This window comes from Bufo gargarizans, chromosome 1 (genome assembly GCF_014858855.1).
Source record: "Bufo gargarizans isolate SCDJY-AF-19 chromosome 1, ASM1485885v1, whole genome shotgun sequence".
Taxonomy (NCBI): domain Eukaryota; kingdom Metazoa; phylum Chordata; class Amphibia; order Anura; family Bufonidae; genus Bufo; species Bufo gargarizans.
The window spans coordinates 276,574,823-276,590,546 of NC_058080.1; the positions used below are offsets into that span (position 1 = coordinate 276,574,823).

The 15,724-nt window shown below is 41.7% G+C and overlaps 1 protein-coding gene across 1 annotated transcript in view; it reads left to right on the forward strand.

The window, feature by feature from the left end:
• Positions 1-15,724, forward strand: part of LOC122944954 (transmembrane protease serine 11G-like) — a 103,491-nt gene that overhangs the window by 17,953 nt on the left and 69,814 nt on the right. The window contains exons 3-4 of the mRNA XM_044303719.1: positions 11,788-11,927; positions 12,198-12,265. Coding sequence (XP_044159654.1) covers positions 11,788-11,927; positions 12,198-12,265 — 208 coding nt within the window. The remainder of the gene's footprint in view (positions 1-11,787; positions 11,928-12,197; positions 12,266-15,724) is intronic.

The following is a 15,724-nucleotide window of genomic DNA, read 5'->3' on the forward strand; positions in this document are numbered from 1 at the left end:
TTATTGAATCAAAGATCATTAATCGATTATTAAATTCGCCTCGCATTTCGTCTATAGGGAGGAGGACGGTCTTATCCCAGTTGATCTCAAGTCCGGATAAATCGGAGAAGTGATCAACCAGGTCCATTATACGAGGGAGAGTAGTATCTGTTTGATGAATAAAAACCAGAATATCATCTGCATAGAGGGATACTCGGTCATGCTTCCCCATTATGCCAAAACCGGCCACCTCCGGATCTTGTCTTATCATAGCCGCTAGAGGTTCAATATAAATATTGAATAAAAGGGGGGAAAGGGGACAACCTTGGCGAGTACCTCTTCCCAAAGTAAAGCTCTCTGTCGTTGAATCATTGATCCTGATCCTGGCAACTGGGGAATTGTAAAGTAACTGGACCATCGCAATAAATCTTGGGCCAAAGCCCATTTTTTTCATTATCTCCCAGAGAAAAGTCCACTCCACCCTGTCGAAGGCTTTCGTGGCATCCAGCGACAGGATGGAGCGGGCACCACGCTCCGGGGATTGAATATTAGTGAATAACCTATGCAAATTGTGATGGGTGCCCCTATTTGGCATAAAGCCATTTTGATCTGGGTGAATAATCGTGGGCATAACCCGCGAGAGCCTCCTAGCCAGAACTTTTGATAATAGCTTAGCGTCAGTATTTAATAAGGATATTGGTCTGTAGGAGCTCAGTTCTACCGGATCTTTATCCTTTTTTAAAATTAAAACAATAAGAGCCTCCATCATAGAATGTGGGAGTTTCCCTCCCTGAGCCGCTTGGAAGAAAACCTCCGACAGGTAGGGGAGAATCACGTCGCTATACTTGCGATAGACCTCATATGGGAGGCCATCTGCCCCTGGCGATGAGTTCCCCGAGACAGACCCAAGGGCCTCCTGCAACTCCGTAAGAGACAGCTCCTCCTCCAGATATCCCCTCTGAGCCTCATTTAACGTTGAGAGTGGAATTCTCTCTAAGAACCGCATCGCCAGCCCAGATGACAAACCAGGAGAAGATCTATATATCTGAGCAAAGTATTGTAAAAAAGTATTACCAATTCCATCTAAATCTGTTATGATTTCACCCTCTGCATTACGGATGGAAGTAATGTTTTTTTTTTTTTTTATCTTGTTGTGTAATTATTCTGGCTAAAAGCTTACCCGGGCGTCCAGATTCGATAAAATAATTGAGCCCCTTAAAGAATACCCTATGGTTTGCTTTTTCTGTTACATATTTCTCCAAAGAACAGCTAGCCTTCTGCATTCCTTCCCTATTATACTCAGTGGGGTGGCTAGCATATCGCTCTGCTGTAAGTGCGGCTGTTTTAACCAACTCCTCCTCTTTCTTCCTAAATGTTCTTTTTACTGCGGCAATCTCACTTATAAAGGCCCCCCTCAGATATGCTTTAAAAGCATCCCACACTGTGTTGAGATTGGCAGAGGGAAGATTCACCTCCCAAAAGGAGGACATCACTAATTTCATTGACTGTAGATTATCCATGATAGTGAGCCAATATGGATTCAACTTGAATCCTAGCCCCCTGGTATCCTTACTCTTCCCGCTGCGGACCTCAACCAGTACGGGTGAGTGATCAGAGACTGTTCTTACTCCATATCGCATCTTACAGATATTATTCAAGTTGCTCTCATTGTTAAGTGCTAGATCGATCCTTGACATTGCTCTACCCCCCCTGCTCACACAGGAGTATACTCTCTTTCCTCCGCCAAAATATTCCCATATATCCACCACTCCAAGCTCTGTACAAAATTGAAGCAGCGGGGAATTAAAAGGATTCCTCCCCCTTTCCGCATCCAGTGAGAATCTATCTTTTTTAGGGTCAATGACCGCATTAAAATCCCCCATCAGGATTAAGCGACATTCTGGTCTCTTTTCATAAAAGAGCATTAACTGAAGCAATGGATACATTGAGAATGGCGGGGGTATATAAAAAAAAAGCTAGAATATAACTATCACCATACAGCATACCGTGCAAAAAAATAAATCTACCCTGAGTATCTATGTGTGATTTTATGAGGGTAAAATCTATAGAATTATGAATAAGAACCGAGACACCCCTAGAGGAGCCACTAAAGGTAGAATGATACGATTGGGAGTGCCATCCCATTGTCAAGCGGAACACGGTTTCTTTGGTTAAGTGAGTTTCTACTATACAGATAATCGCTGGAAGGTATCTTTTTAATGCGTCCATGATTGCTTGTCTTTTAACTCTTTCCCCAAGTCCTCTGACATTCCAAGTTACAATTCTAGTGGACATCCCTCAAAGAAAAAGAAAAAAGAAAAAGAAAAAAAAAGAAAAAAAAAACCCTGCAAGGTGGGTTCCCCCCCCCCCCCCCCCTCTTGATCCGCCCGAACTAGTCAGCGAACCTCTAACCTCCGGCCGTTCTCCCCCCAGCCTGCCCCCCCCTCCCCCTCATCTCTATGGTCATAGTGATGCACAATTTCAGATGCCCATTTGATCCATCCAATCTGATGCTTGTTGTGATGTCTCAAAAAAAAGAGAAGTCCCGTTATGAATTACTCTTAATTTCGCTGGATACTGTAGAGAGTATTTAATCTCCTTGACCGCCAGACGTTTCTTTATCTCTACAAAATTTCTTCTTCTTTCCTGGGTCTGCCGCGCAAAGTCAGGAAAGAAGAGCAGTCTTGTGCCCTGATGTTCAATAGGTGTACACTCTCTTGCTCTTCTCAAGATCATATCTCTATCCGCGGATAATAATAATTTAATCAAGATTGCACGCGGGGGTCTCCCTGGGGTAGGTTTCCCCCCTGGAATTCGATGGGCTCTTTCTATATGAAACATGGAAGAGAAATTGTCACTGCCAAGATTTTTCAAGATCACATCTTTAAGTTGTTCCTCTAGTTGTCGGCCTTCAGCTCCTTCTGGAAAACCAATTATCCGAACGTTATTACGCCTTGACCTATTTTCTAAATCCTCTAATTTATTTTGAAGTGTTAGGTTTTCTGAGGCAAGAAGCAGAGTTTTTGATTTTAACATGCCCATTTCAGTTTGCAAAGAGTCAACAATTTTCTCCACATTCAACACTCGATCCCGAATCTTTACTAGATCGTCTCTTATTAGTGAAACATCACTCTGCACTGACCCCAATTGAGTGGACATTCCTTGCACCAAAGTGCCGTTATTTTCCACAGCGCATAAGATTTTGTCCAAAACTAATGGGTCATATTCGGTACGTACGTATTTGTGCGGAGAGACATTCCTCGCCTACCTCCTGGTCTGCCTCCTCCATTCCATCCTCTGAAAGTTCCTCGTTTTGGGAAATTTTAGCACATTTTTTCATTTTGGCAGGAGGTTTAGTTTTACCTGTGTTCTTTTCATTAAAAAAGGGCGATTTCAAAAACTTATCGATTTTATTCTCTGGGGTCTTAGCCCCAGGCTTGATTCCGGAAGAGTCAACTGAGCGTCGCTTTGGGGCCATTCTCCCTTGGAGATTATTATTTGTATATATTTTTTTTTTTTTTTTTTCCTCCCCGCTTTTTCCTTATCTTATCTTTTTTCTTCTTATCCTTTTCCCTTTTCTTTTCTTTTCCTCTCTATTTCCTTCCTTTTTTTCCTTTTTCTTTTTTTTTTCCCTTTTTTTTTCCCTGCTTAGATTTCTGCTAAGTTTTCCCCACCACTTTTTTTTTTTTTTTATAACACCCCCGTCTTTATCCCTTTTTTTTTTTTTTTTGGTACTTTTATACTATCCTTTATGTTTTCTTTTCTTTTCTTTCTTATCTCCCCTCCTATTTTCCCCCCTTTTAACCCTTTTCCTGCCCTTTCTTTTTCCCTCTTTTCTCCTGTAACACAAAATTTCAGCAAAAAAGAAAAAGAAACAGGAACTATGCCCTCACTGCAGCTAAATACACCGCTAGCCCTTCTTTTACAACGGTATAGCATAAAAGACAACAATGCAGTGGGTAAAAAAAAATAAAAAATAAAAATAGATGCAAATAGGGTCTATGTTCTCACGTGTCCAAAGTCTCGGATCAGGAACCTTGAAGCTGTAACGATGAGTCCAAACCAAGGGGAAAGGGGACAAAAGTATCCACGAAGTGGCAACAGGGCATCCAGCAGGTGGCAACAGAGCGGCAGTCCAGCAGCAGGAAGAGGCAGAAGAGTGGAACCAGGCGAAGCAAGCGACCCAACGACGAGGAGACCAGGAGGACAGCAGGCAGGGCAGGCACCCAAAAAAGCCCAACGATCAGAAGACAACAACGGAGCAGAAGACGTCAGACCGCAGACAGAGGAGCGAGGCAACCAGGCAGCGAAGAAGCCAAATCCAGGGCAGTCCAGGAGTGGAGCACACCCACAAAGCAGACCAGGTTTGATGGAGACTCGCGGATCACGCTCGCGGCATCAGCTTGTTTCGGCCGCAGCTACTCAGCGTCAGCTGTTCGGCATCAACCTGGAGGAGGAGAGGCCAGCGCGGGGGGAATCGAGACGCGACGCACTCACGTCATCCCGCCGCCAACGCTTTGGTCATGTACTCTACAAATCTTGCCTTCATGAAGAAAGACATTATGAAGAAATACATTTTTAGGGTACTTTCACACTTGCGGCAGAGGATTCCGGCAGGCAGTTCAGTCGCCAGAACTGCCTGCTGGATCCGTCAAAATGCATGCAAACTGATGGCATTTGGCAGATGGATCAGGATCCTGACCCGTATGACAAATTCATTGAAATGCCGGATCTGTCTCTCCGGTGTCACCCGGAAAAATGGATCCGGCATTAGTTTTTTTCACATTTTGCTCAGACCTCAATGCCGGATCCGTTTTTCCGGAACACTTGGGGCCGGATCCGGCATTAATGCATGTCAATGGTAAAAAATCCCGGATACGGCATTCTAGCAAGTATTCCCGAATTTTGGACGGAGATAAAACCGCAGCATGCTGCGGTATTATCTTCATCCTGAAAAGTCAAAATGACTGAACTGAAAACATCCTGATGCATCCTGAATGGATTGCTCTCCATTCAGAATGCATTAGGATAAAACTGATCAGTTCTTTTCCGGTATTGACGGAACTCAATGCTGGAAAAGAATAATACTAGTGTGAAAGTACCCTTAAAAGCAAGCCATAAGAAGTCCCGTTTGCAGTTTGCCACAAGCCATGTACACAGCAAACATGTGGAAGAAGGTGCTCTGAACAGATGAGACCAAAGTTGAACTTTTTGGCCTAAATGCAAAACGCTATGTGACAGAAAACTAACACTGCACATCACCTTGAACAAAACATCCCCAGCGTGAAACATGGTGGTGGCAGCATCATGCTGTAGGGATGCTTTTCTTTAGCAGGGACAGTGAAGCTGGTCAGAGTTGATGGGAAGATAGATGGAACTAAATACAGGGTGATCCTGGAGGAAAACCTGTTAGAGGCTGCAAAAGACTTGAGACAGGGGCAGAGGTTCACCTTCCAGCAGGACAACGACCCTAAGCATACAGCCAGAGCTACAATGGAATGGTTTAGATCACTCATGTGTAAGAATGGCCCAGTCAAAGCCCAGACCTAAATCCCATTGAATTGGCAAGACTTGAAAAAAATTGCTGTTCGCAGACGCTCTCAATCCAATCTAACTGAGCTTCAGCTATTTTGCAAAGAAGAATAGGCAAAAATTTCAGCATCTAGATGTGCACAGCTGGTAGAGACATACCCCCAAATACTTGCAACTGTAATTTCAGCGAAAGGTGTTCCTACATACAGGGTGGCCGCAAAAAAGTAGCCCGTCTCCAATATCTCCAATATCTCCAAACCAAACTGCCTAATAGCAGATCTGTTTTAGTTGTCCATAGCAACCAATCAGAGCTCAGCTTTCAGTTCCTACAGGGCTCTGAAAAAATTAAAGCTGAGCTCTGATTGGTTGCTATGGACAACTAAGACAGATTTACTATTAGGAAGTTTGATTTGGAGATATTGGAGGCAGGCTACTTTATGTTGGCCACCCTGTAGTATTTCAATTATTTCCAAATGACAAATGGTCCATAAGACCAATAACGCCTTTTTGTTCCATGTGCTACTATCTACTTGTTAAAACGTAACATTTATTGAATCCATGTTATAAATATCTCCTGACTAAATAAAATTGTTTAAAAATATCAGCTGTGTCACATAGTTACTTTGTTTCTGTATCTATTTCAAATACTGTTTGCGTCAAAGTGTAATTTAACTAGCTGAGGGATATAGTGAGCCTTTTCAGCGCGCTATTGTTATATGGTGGATCATTCATCTTCTATTCGTGCGCTATGTTATATTTCTTATGGACCGTTTGCTAGATTCCTATATCTATGTGCACCTGCTGTTTAAAGATAACTCAAAACGCTGCCCCCCGACATGTTTTTTGCCAGCTGATCTGGCGTCCTCAGGGGATTTGGGCAGAGTATGTTTGAAAGGGACGGGAAAGGTCTCTTAAACCCTCTGATACTGGTGTCACTCAAGTAACTATCATATCGCTGGCCTCCGTGTTATTAAGTGAGCTTTTGAGGATAGCTACAGGAGCGCTGATTGTAGCGGTCCCGTCCTTCTCGCTCCTCCTTCTTGCTGACGTACTACCTTACGCTCGGCCTTCTTCCTCCCACGGGCTCCTGCGCAGGATTGTGGACTTTGTCAGAAATCGCTTTGTTAGCATTCACAGCAATATTTTTAAACAATTGTATTTAGTCAGGAAATATTTGTAACATGGATTCAATAAATTTTAAGTTTTAACAAGTAGATAGTAGCACTTGAAACAAAAAGGTGGTATTGGTCTTATGGACCATTTGTAAATAATTGAAGTTGTGAGGTGCCTTAACATGTGCTAAGGGTCAACATTTGTTGAGACCCTGTAGTACTGACTCAGGGGGACTGAATACAAAATCTGATTTAAAACTTTGGAAAACCATATATTCTTTTTACTTCGTCTATCACATAAAATCCCAATAAAATACATTTAAGGCTACTTTCACACTAGCGGCAAGGAACTCCGGCAGGCTGCTCTGGCGGGTGAACAGCCTGTCGGATCCGTGCTGCCGCTAGTGCATGTGTGCCCCCGGACTACCAATCTGGCCCCATTGACTATAATGGAGGCGGGCCAGAGTTCCGGCGGCAGAGCGGCAAACATGCCTAGAGGCGGCCGGAATAAAACTACATGTGCGGGACCCAGAAGAAGACCAGGGGAGGTGAGTACAGCCAGTGCAGTGGTGCCCTCACCTTCCAGTGCTTCCCACTTGCTTGGAAGATGTCATTAGCCTTCAGACTATAAGACGCACTGCCACTTTTCCCCCATTTTTGGGGTACAAAAGTGCGTCTTATAGTCTCAAATATACAGTATAATCAAACTGGTAATATATGTTAGTTTCTAAGTATAGAAACAATCACGGTCCTCAATATGTTAAAGGCTATGTTCACCTTTAGGGCAATTTTTTATTATTGCATTGTACTAATTTTGAGCTAAAAATCTCATTTTTCAGTTGGTCTTTATTAAAAATTTTGAATCTCTGTCTCTGAACAGCCTTGAGTTTCTCTAGTAGCAGGCTCTGCGTTTTCACTTTGTTCCATCAGGCAGCTCAGTCGATGGCTTCTTAACTCTGACCTCCTCAACGCTCATTATAGCTCAATTCTTATCTTACTGATAAGAATGTGGCTTAAGGTACATTTACACAAGTTGATTATCATGCAAATTATCCTTAAATCGAGCGAAACTACACAATATTGAGCAGCGTAAAAGCAATGAACGATAGAGCAACAACCGACAATCGGTAGATTTATCGTTGATTCGATCCTTTGTGTGGGCACAAAAATCATCGTTGGAAGTTAACGATTTCATACATGTAAACAAGAATCGTTCACTGCATGCACAATTACTGAGAATTATACCGTTAGTGTGTTTAAGTACGCCACTCAAGTTATCACTTTGTGTAAATGCAACTGCATTACAAATGATGGAATGTGAGATCGAAATTACGATTTTGTGAATGATAATCGGCGTGTCTAAAGGGTCATTGTTGAAATGTTCACTACACTAAGAAACGACTCATTCATTTCACAATCATACCAATCATCTACTTTGTAAAGGTACCTTTAAATAAGTGTTCATGACCTTTTAGTAGTTTAGAGATAAGGTTTACTAGATGATGGCACAAGGTGAAAGTACCATTCACACAACTAGATAAATAGTTAACTCTTTTTATAGTTAACCCTTTTTAATAAAGACCAATTTAAATCATTTTAGCCTAAATTGAGTAAAATGCTAATATGCAATTGTAAAAAAAATTACCCCCGAAGGTGTACATAGCCTTTAAGTCTGTAGCCTGGAATTAAAGAAGTTGTCCAGGTTTAGAGCTGAACCTGGAACTATCCCCTTTTTCACCCAGACATCCCTTCTGATATGAGCATCGAAGCATTTCATGTTGTTTGTTTATATTTTTTACACTGCTAGGCAGAGGCTTCCGCCTAGCAGTGTTGCCAGTGACTTCACCTACACTGATGGGCGGGCTTTAGCGCTGCCTTAGGCTGTTTTACAGGGCAGCGCTAAAGCCTGCCCATCAGTGCTGGTGACATCACCAGGCTCACTGCTAGGCAGAAGCGTCCACCTACCAGAGACCTGGTATGTCACTGGATCTAATGAAAAAGCTCTTGCCTTACGCGATTCAGCCCAGGGCAAGCGAGAGCATTGGTGCATGAAATGCTCCAATACTCATACCAGAGGGGTTGCCTGGGTGATAATGGTGATATGTGACAATCCCTTTAAGTAGTTAGACTTAAATATAGAGATCTTGGTTCAGATATATTTTTTTCTCAGTCATATTGAGAATAATGTTTATGCTTTAAAAGCTAATACATATTGCTGGTTTCTTTATAATCATATATTGTGCCTATGAATAAACCAGTCCAGTAATAGGATAAATTATTAACAAGAATTGTGATCACTGGTGCTATTTCGCAATGCAAACTGATAGTGCTGCAAGAAACTGTCAGTACAGCAAACAACTAAAATAATTGTAATATAAAAAACAGTATTGTTTCTGCGCCAACTATCAAATATAAACCATCTCTTAATTGGCTCCTGTTGAGACTCCACCACACAGAGCCGTCTTTAATATTGATTGGACCCTGGGCAAAGATTTACTTGGGCCCCCTGGATCCCGTCTTCCCACACCTTAGCAACCCAATCACGCCCTCCACCACAACACACACACAAAAAATCGACACACCTGGTAGAGTCCAGTGAATGACTGTAAATCCTTCCAGTTCTGAAGACTCCAGCGGCTCAGGATCAGTGCTCTGGGCAGCTGGGCTCAGGCTGGAAGTGGGCACCGCTCTGCAGAAAGGAGACCAGGGCTCGGCTCACCCTAGTGTTACAGTGAACCCTAGCACCCCACAGTATGCAGTATAGCACCCTATAGTATATAGCACCACACAGTATGCAGTATAGCACCCCACACTATACAGTACCCCACAGTATATAGTAGAGCAGTATAGCAACCCACAGTATACAGCACCCCACAGTATACAACACCTCACAGTATACAGTAGAGCAGTATAGCACCTCACCGTATACAGCACCCCAAACTATACAGCCCCCCACACTATACAGTACAGCAGTATAGCACTCCACACTTTACAGCACCCACACTTTACAGCACCCACAGTATACAGACCACCCCACAGTATACAGGCCACCCCACAGTATACAGGCCCCCCCACAGTATACAGGCCCCCACACAGTATACAGCACCCCACTATATAGTAGTTTACAGTATATTAGCATTAGCATAAAAGCCCCTGTCACCTTTTCCTGATGTAATCTTCACAAAAAAAGCTCCACAGTTAAGGCAAACTTCTCCTGCAACACTCAAGGACCTGTGATGACCTCATAGCCACGTGACCAGTAATATTGCTAGTTTACTGGTCACATGGTGATCATGTCATTAAGGTCCTAGATCACAGCTCTCACAGACACAGTACGCTGGCTGCAGTGCCGGCAGGCATGGCATGGCAGCTCCCCCTGTGTAGCTGACAGCCTGACACTTGGGGCAGTGGCTAGCAGGGCTCAAGAGGCAGCTGCCTTGGGCCCCCAAGGAGCAACTGGGCCCGGGGCAGCTGCCCCTTTTGACCCTTGGTAAAGACGGCCCTGCCACCACATCGAATATTTTCCTATATGAATAGTGCAGTTGGTTCGGGATATAAATAGCTCCTACCTTCGTTTCTCCCAGGGTCTGTTCCTTCGATAGGCCAGCTGTGGTAAAAGCTCCAATGACTTGGCTCGATCCCGGAGTCCTTTAGAGGCAGTTTAGTTCTTTCTTTCAGATGGAACCGTGCCCCGGCCTGCTGCATGCTTCCTGTTTAATGCTCGCGCTCCGGTATGGAGCTGGGTGACCTCACTTAAGCACAGCTACGAAAGCTGAAATGGAAAAAGAAAACACGCATTTTGAGAAGTATCACTTCTCTTCCTCACAGATACCATTCTCCCATTACTGCTCCTCTATATAAGTCCTAGCTGGGTTCCTGGGTGGAGTTTTGCATATCCATGTCAGTTGTCTGGGTATACACATATGTGACCTTTTTAGTTGTCAAAAGCAAATAATTCAACCTCACTATTGAGACCCCACAGAGCTAGACTTTAAGATTAAAAATCCACATAGTCTCTGCTCTTGATTGATATTTGATTAAATCTCCTTATATCATGAACCAACTGCACTATTCTGTCACCTCTCATAACCCAAAATCGGATTTTAAACCAGTCATGCTCCACAGCTTACCTTGAATCGTCTGTGCTCTTCTATCTTGTAATCCGTCCAGTAGTTTAGCAGTAAAACGACTTTTATAATTATGCAAATTAACTCTAAAGGTGCCCAGAGGGGCGTTATGTTCCCCTTAGTGTGCCCAGTAATGCCCCTCTTACAGTGCCCAAAATGCCTTCCTTCAGAATCCCTAACCGCCCACAGCTTGTCATCCCTCTCCTCCCCCTCCCTGACGGCCGAGCGAAGTCTCGCGCAGACGCAGTACCCACTGAGGGCTGCGCCAGTGCGATTTGCTGGAGAATGAGAGAAGAGCATGCCCAGTGACGACGATGAAGCTCCTGCCCTCAGTCTCCAGCAAATCGCACTGGCGCAGCCCTCAGTGGGTACTGTGTCTGCGCGAGACTTCGCTCGGCCGTCAGGGAGGAGAGGGATGACAAGCTGTGGGCGGTTAGGGATTCTGAAGGAAGGCGTTTTAGGCACTGTAAGAGGGGCGTTACTGGGCACACTAAGGGGAACATAACGCCCCTCTGGGCACCTTCAGAGTTAATTTGCATAATTATAAAAGTCGTTTTACTGCTAAACTACTGGACGGATTACAAGATAGAAGAGCACAGCCGATTCAAGGTAAGCTGTGGAGCATGACTGGTTTAAAATCCGATTTTGGGTTATGAGAGGTGACAGAATCCCTTTAAGGGAATATTGGATGTGGTGGAGTCTCAACAGGAGCCAATTAAGAGACTGTTTATATTTGATTGTTTGTGCAGAAACAATACTGTTTTTTACAGTCTAGTAATAGGTTTCAGTTTTCGATGCACACTATTCTCAATATAGTAAGGTACGTATGCTTACCTGCTCTCTGCCACTCCGTTCTGGCTTGGGGACACATCACCCCTGAGGATGGTCATTGGCTGCTGTAGTTGTCCACATGACCCTGTCCGTGCAGAATTGACAGATGAGGACTGGAAGTTAATTTGTCTTTCGTTATAAAAATCTACTCTAATGATCATTTAGAATCAATATTTATTGCTGGTTTCACATTTTTTATTGAACAGTTAAACAAAGTTCTGAGCCCAGTCATCATCCTCATTATTTCAGAGGTTCATTCCGAATAGTTAACCGAAACTACAATGACACTTACAAAGACAGCGGCAGCTTTCAATACAGAATGCTAGCAGCAGAAACTGTAGTAATTGTAAGTATACAATAATGGTTAATGGACCACTTACCTGTTGTATATGTATCTATAGCCAGTAATAGCTGAAACACTTGGAGTGGACACACTTGGTCGAGCAATATTGACTCTAGTATCCAAATGCTTGAGGCTGAGCTGCAGTACCAGACACAGCCTATGATCAAATGAGGCACAATTTCTGGAAGAGGTTGCCATGTTTGTTTAATTTCATACAACCCCTTTAAATATATATATTTTTTATATTAACATTTCTTCTTTTTATGGTCATAGTTAGAAGAAACGTTTAAGAACTCAGAGCTGAAGACTCAATACAATATGTCCAAAGTAATCAACTTTAGGTAAGCGATTCCAAATTTCCAGAGATAAAGAAACAGAGCTAAAAGATATCCTAGATTGTTAAGTCCCCTATACATGAGTAGATAATTGATTTGATTGAGCGGCAAAATAGTCGTTAGTCAAGTAATTAATGACAGAGGCGCAGAGAATTGTGTAAAGATTTGTAAGTGCGATTGTGTAACAGATTGTTTATCAGGCAAACAGTTGCATTCTACGCCCCCTGTGGAATCCTCTGTGCTGTAAGAGCTACCTGTTTATTACATGATTTCGGTGTCTACATAGGCAATCGTAAGAACGACAAACTAAGCAATTATTGCTTGTTGTTGGATCATTAAATACTTTACTTTACTCAACAATTGATCACTTTCATCCGATTTCACAATTCTTTAAAGTAGCCCTCCTACAAAAATCTTTATTCTATGACCTGTCAGAATGTTGCATGTAAATTGTAGTGAGGGTCATCTTCTTACCAATGACTGTATTTGTGAGTTATCCCCTTCTTTCTGATCCTCAGCTGTGTCATGTGACCAACACTCTGACTCTCCAACTGACACAGGACAGTAAGTCAGTTACTTCTCTATTAATTCCTATGACGATGAGGCTGTCATAGGAATACATAGAGAAACTGACTTCCTGTCCACACAAAAGATGCTGTGTTATTTGGAAATTCAGAGTGCTGGTCACATGACACAGCTGAGGATCAGAAGGGAGGGGATAACTCACAAATACAGACACTGGGGTAAGAAGATTAACTTCATTACAGTTTGCATCATGTACCTTTCTAACATGTCAGAGAATAAAAAAAATTGCGGGAGAACATTGGCATATACTATCTTATGGAATGTGTTAAAAATAAAAATGTGTTACTGCAATCTATTAAAGAAAGGAAAGATGGCTTTCAAGTAAGCTTGAAATGTACATTTCTAGAAAACAAAGAGGACTGCCAGGAGATAGGTCATCTCTAAAGGTGACTGGCAGCAGCTTTTTCCTCTCTTCCCTTTGAAAACACATATGCACTTGGCCTAAACTAAATGGGTATGTGTATGGGAGAGTCAGGAGAGAAGTTGAAGGGGTATGGGCATCTTAAAAATATGCTACTACATATGTCCAGGTTTCTTTGTCTGTATAACTGTGGTCACTAGTCCTATGATAGCAATTAGGATTGAGCGAATCAGGTTTGGATTGTTCTATCCGCACCCGATACGTTATACTTTCGTTATGCGCATATAAATTATGTAAAATGCTGTTTCAAAATCTCATTAACGGAGCCGAGCTCAGCTTCGGATTTTGAAACAATAATTTATGCGTATAACCGAACTATAAAGTCATAGACGTGAGACGAAGCAAGTCTTGTGTTATTTGCAGCAGGATTTTCAAGGCCTCAACGAAGCACATACATTTTAGTGTGCTATGGAGGAGATGGCAGTTCCATTTTAGAAGTGTTTTAGACCTGTGTTCGGAGTCTATATATATATATATATATATATATATATAATGCTTGGAGCATTTATAAATCAGGCTTATATCTGCTGCCAACTGATGTAGGCCCGGTTTGTAAGTCTACCTATATGCCTTATTTACAAGCAGGCTCATATGTGTTGCGCGACGGACTATATCCGAATCCTATTTATAAACCCAATTGTAGTTCACATGTAGGTCATTAACCCCTTCAGGACCAAGCCTAATTTTGCAATTCTGACATGTGTCACTTTATGTGCTAATAACAATGGAATGCGGTGGTCCCGTGTTGGCTAACCTCCGGCACTCTAGCTATGGTAAACTTACAATTCCCAATATGTACACTTGCTTGGCTGTTCTCAAAACTCCATAGAAATGAATGGAGCATGCTGGGAGTTGTAGTTTTACCACAGCTGGAGTGTCGGAAGTTAGCCATCACTCAAACCATTCTGACATTGTTTGCTTGATGTTAGGGGTAAATTTGGGTCAATTAGTTTTACCTTTATATTATAAAAAATCCAAAATTTACAGAAAATTTGGAAAAAATTGAATTTTTCTAATTTTGAATTCCTATGTATTAACCCTTTCTACCCCATTGGTTTTATTATTATTTTTTTCTTCATTTTTGCGATTTCATTTTGATCTGCCTACCTTCCCAGAGTCAGAACTTTTTTATTTTTCCATTCACATAGCCATATAAATATTTTTTGTGGGACAAGTTGTAATTTCCAATGCTACCAGGTAATACTGCATATGATAGAGTGGGAAGCAGGAAAAAATCCAAATACTTTGGAATTTGAAAAAAAAGCAATTCCGCCACAGTTTTAAGTTTTTCTTTTTTAATTTTATATATCCATATGCGATAAAACTGACCAGTTGCTTTAATTCTCCAGGTCAGTACAAATCTGACGATACCAAATACTGGAAAAAAAACAAACTTGGAAACATTTTTTTCCTTTAGTCTCCATATTCTGGCCCCTATAACTTTTTTGCATTTATGTATACAGAGCTGAATGAGGGCTTACTTTTTGTGGGGTGATCTGTACTTTTAATGTGTATGACTTTTTGATAGCTTTCTATTTCATTTTTTAGAAGGTGAAGTGGGCAAAATTTGCAATTCTGCCTGTTTTTTTTTTTTTATGGGGTTCTCCATGTTGTACATTTGATAGGATAATTTTATTCTGTGTGTTGATATGGTTATGGCGATTAAAAATTTGTATTGTTTTTTGATGTTTTATTATTTTTATATCTTAAAATCACTTTGTTATTAAAAATCTTTATTTTTCCATCGACATATTTAAGACCCATAACTTATTTATTTTTCCGTCACCATAGTTGTGTGAGAGTTTATTTTTTGTATGGGCTGTAGTTTTTATTGGTATCATTCTGAGATACATATGACTTTTTGATCACTTTTTATTACATTTTTTGGGGAGCTGAGGTGAAAATTAAAGCAACTTCACCATAGTTTTTTTTTTAAAAACAGCGATCACTACGTGTGATAAGTTCCATGATCATTTTATAGATCAGGTCATTACGGGCTCAGCGAAACCAATTATGTGTTTTGTTTTGTTTGTTTTTGTATTTTCATTTCAATCTGTTATAAATGAGCCGATATTTATTATTTTCATTTTCACAAGTTTGAATTTAAGATCCAGTGGAGCTGGTGGCGGTATTATACTCTGGTATGCTCTTGTATTGCAGAGTATAATACTGTCATTTCGACATTACTGTACAGATGCCTTCAGCTGCCAAGCGCACATGTAACAGGTCAGCCAGTTTCATAGGTACAAATCTGCTGACATGTATTAAAACACAAAAAAACTATATAACTGCGGTATTGCTATAATCGTACTGACCGGGAAAATGAAGGTAATAGATCAGTTTTATCGCATAGGTAAGGGTACTTTCACACTTGCGTCTCTGGCCCATGCCCAGCCCATATTGCTCATGTGTTTGGTGATTAATAAGTTACTGTTTCTGATCTGCAAAAAACGGATCAC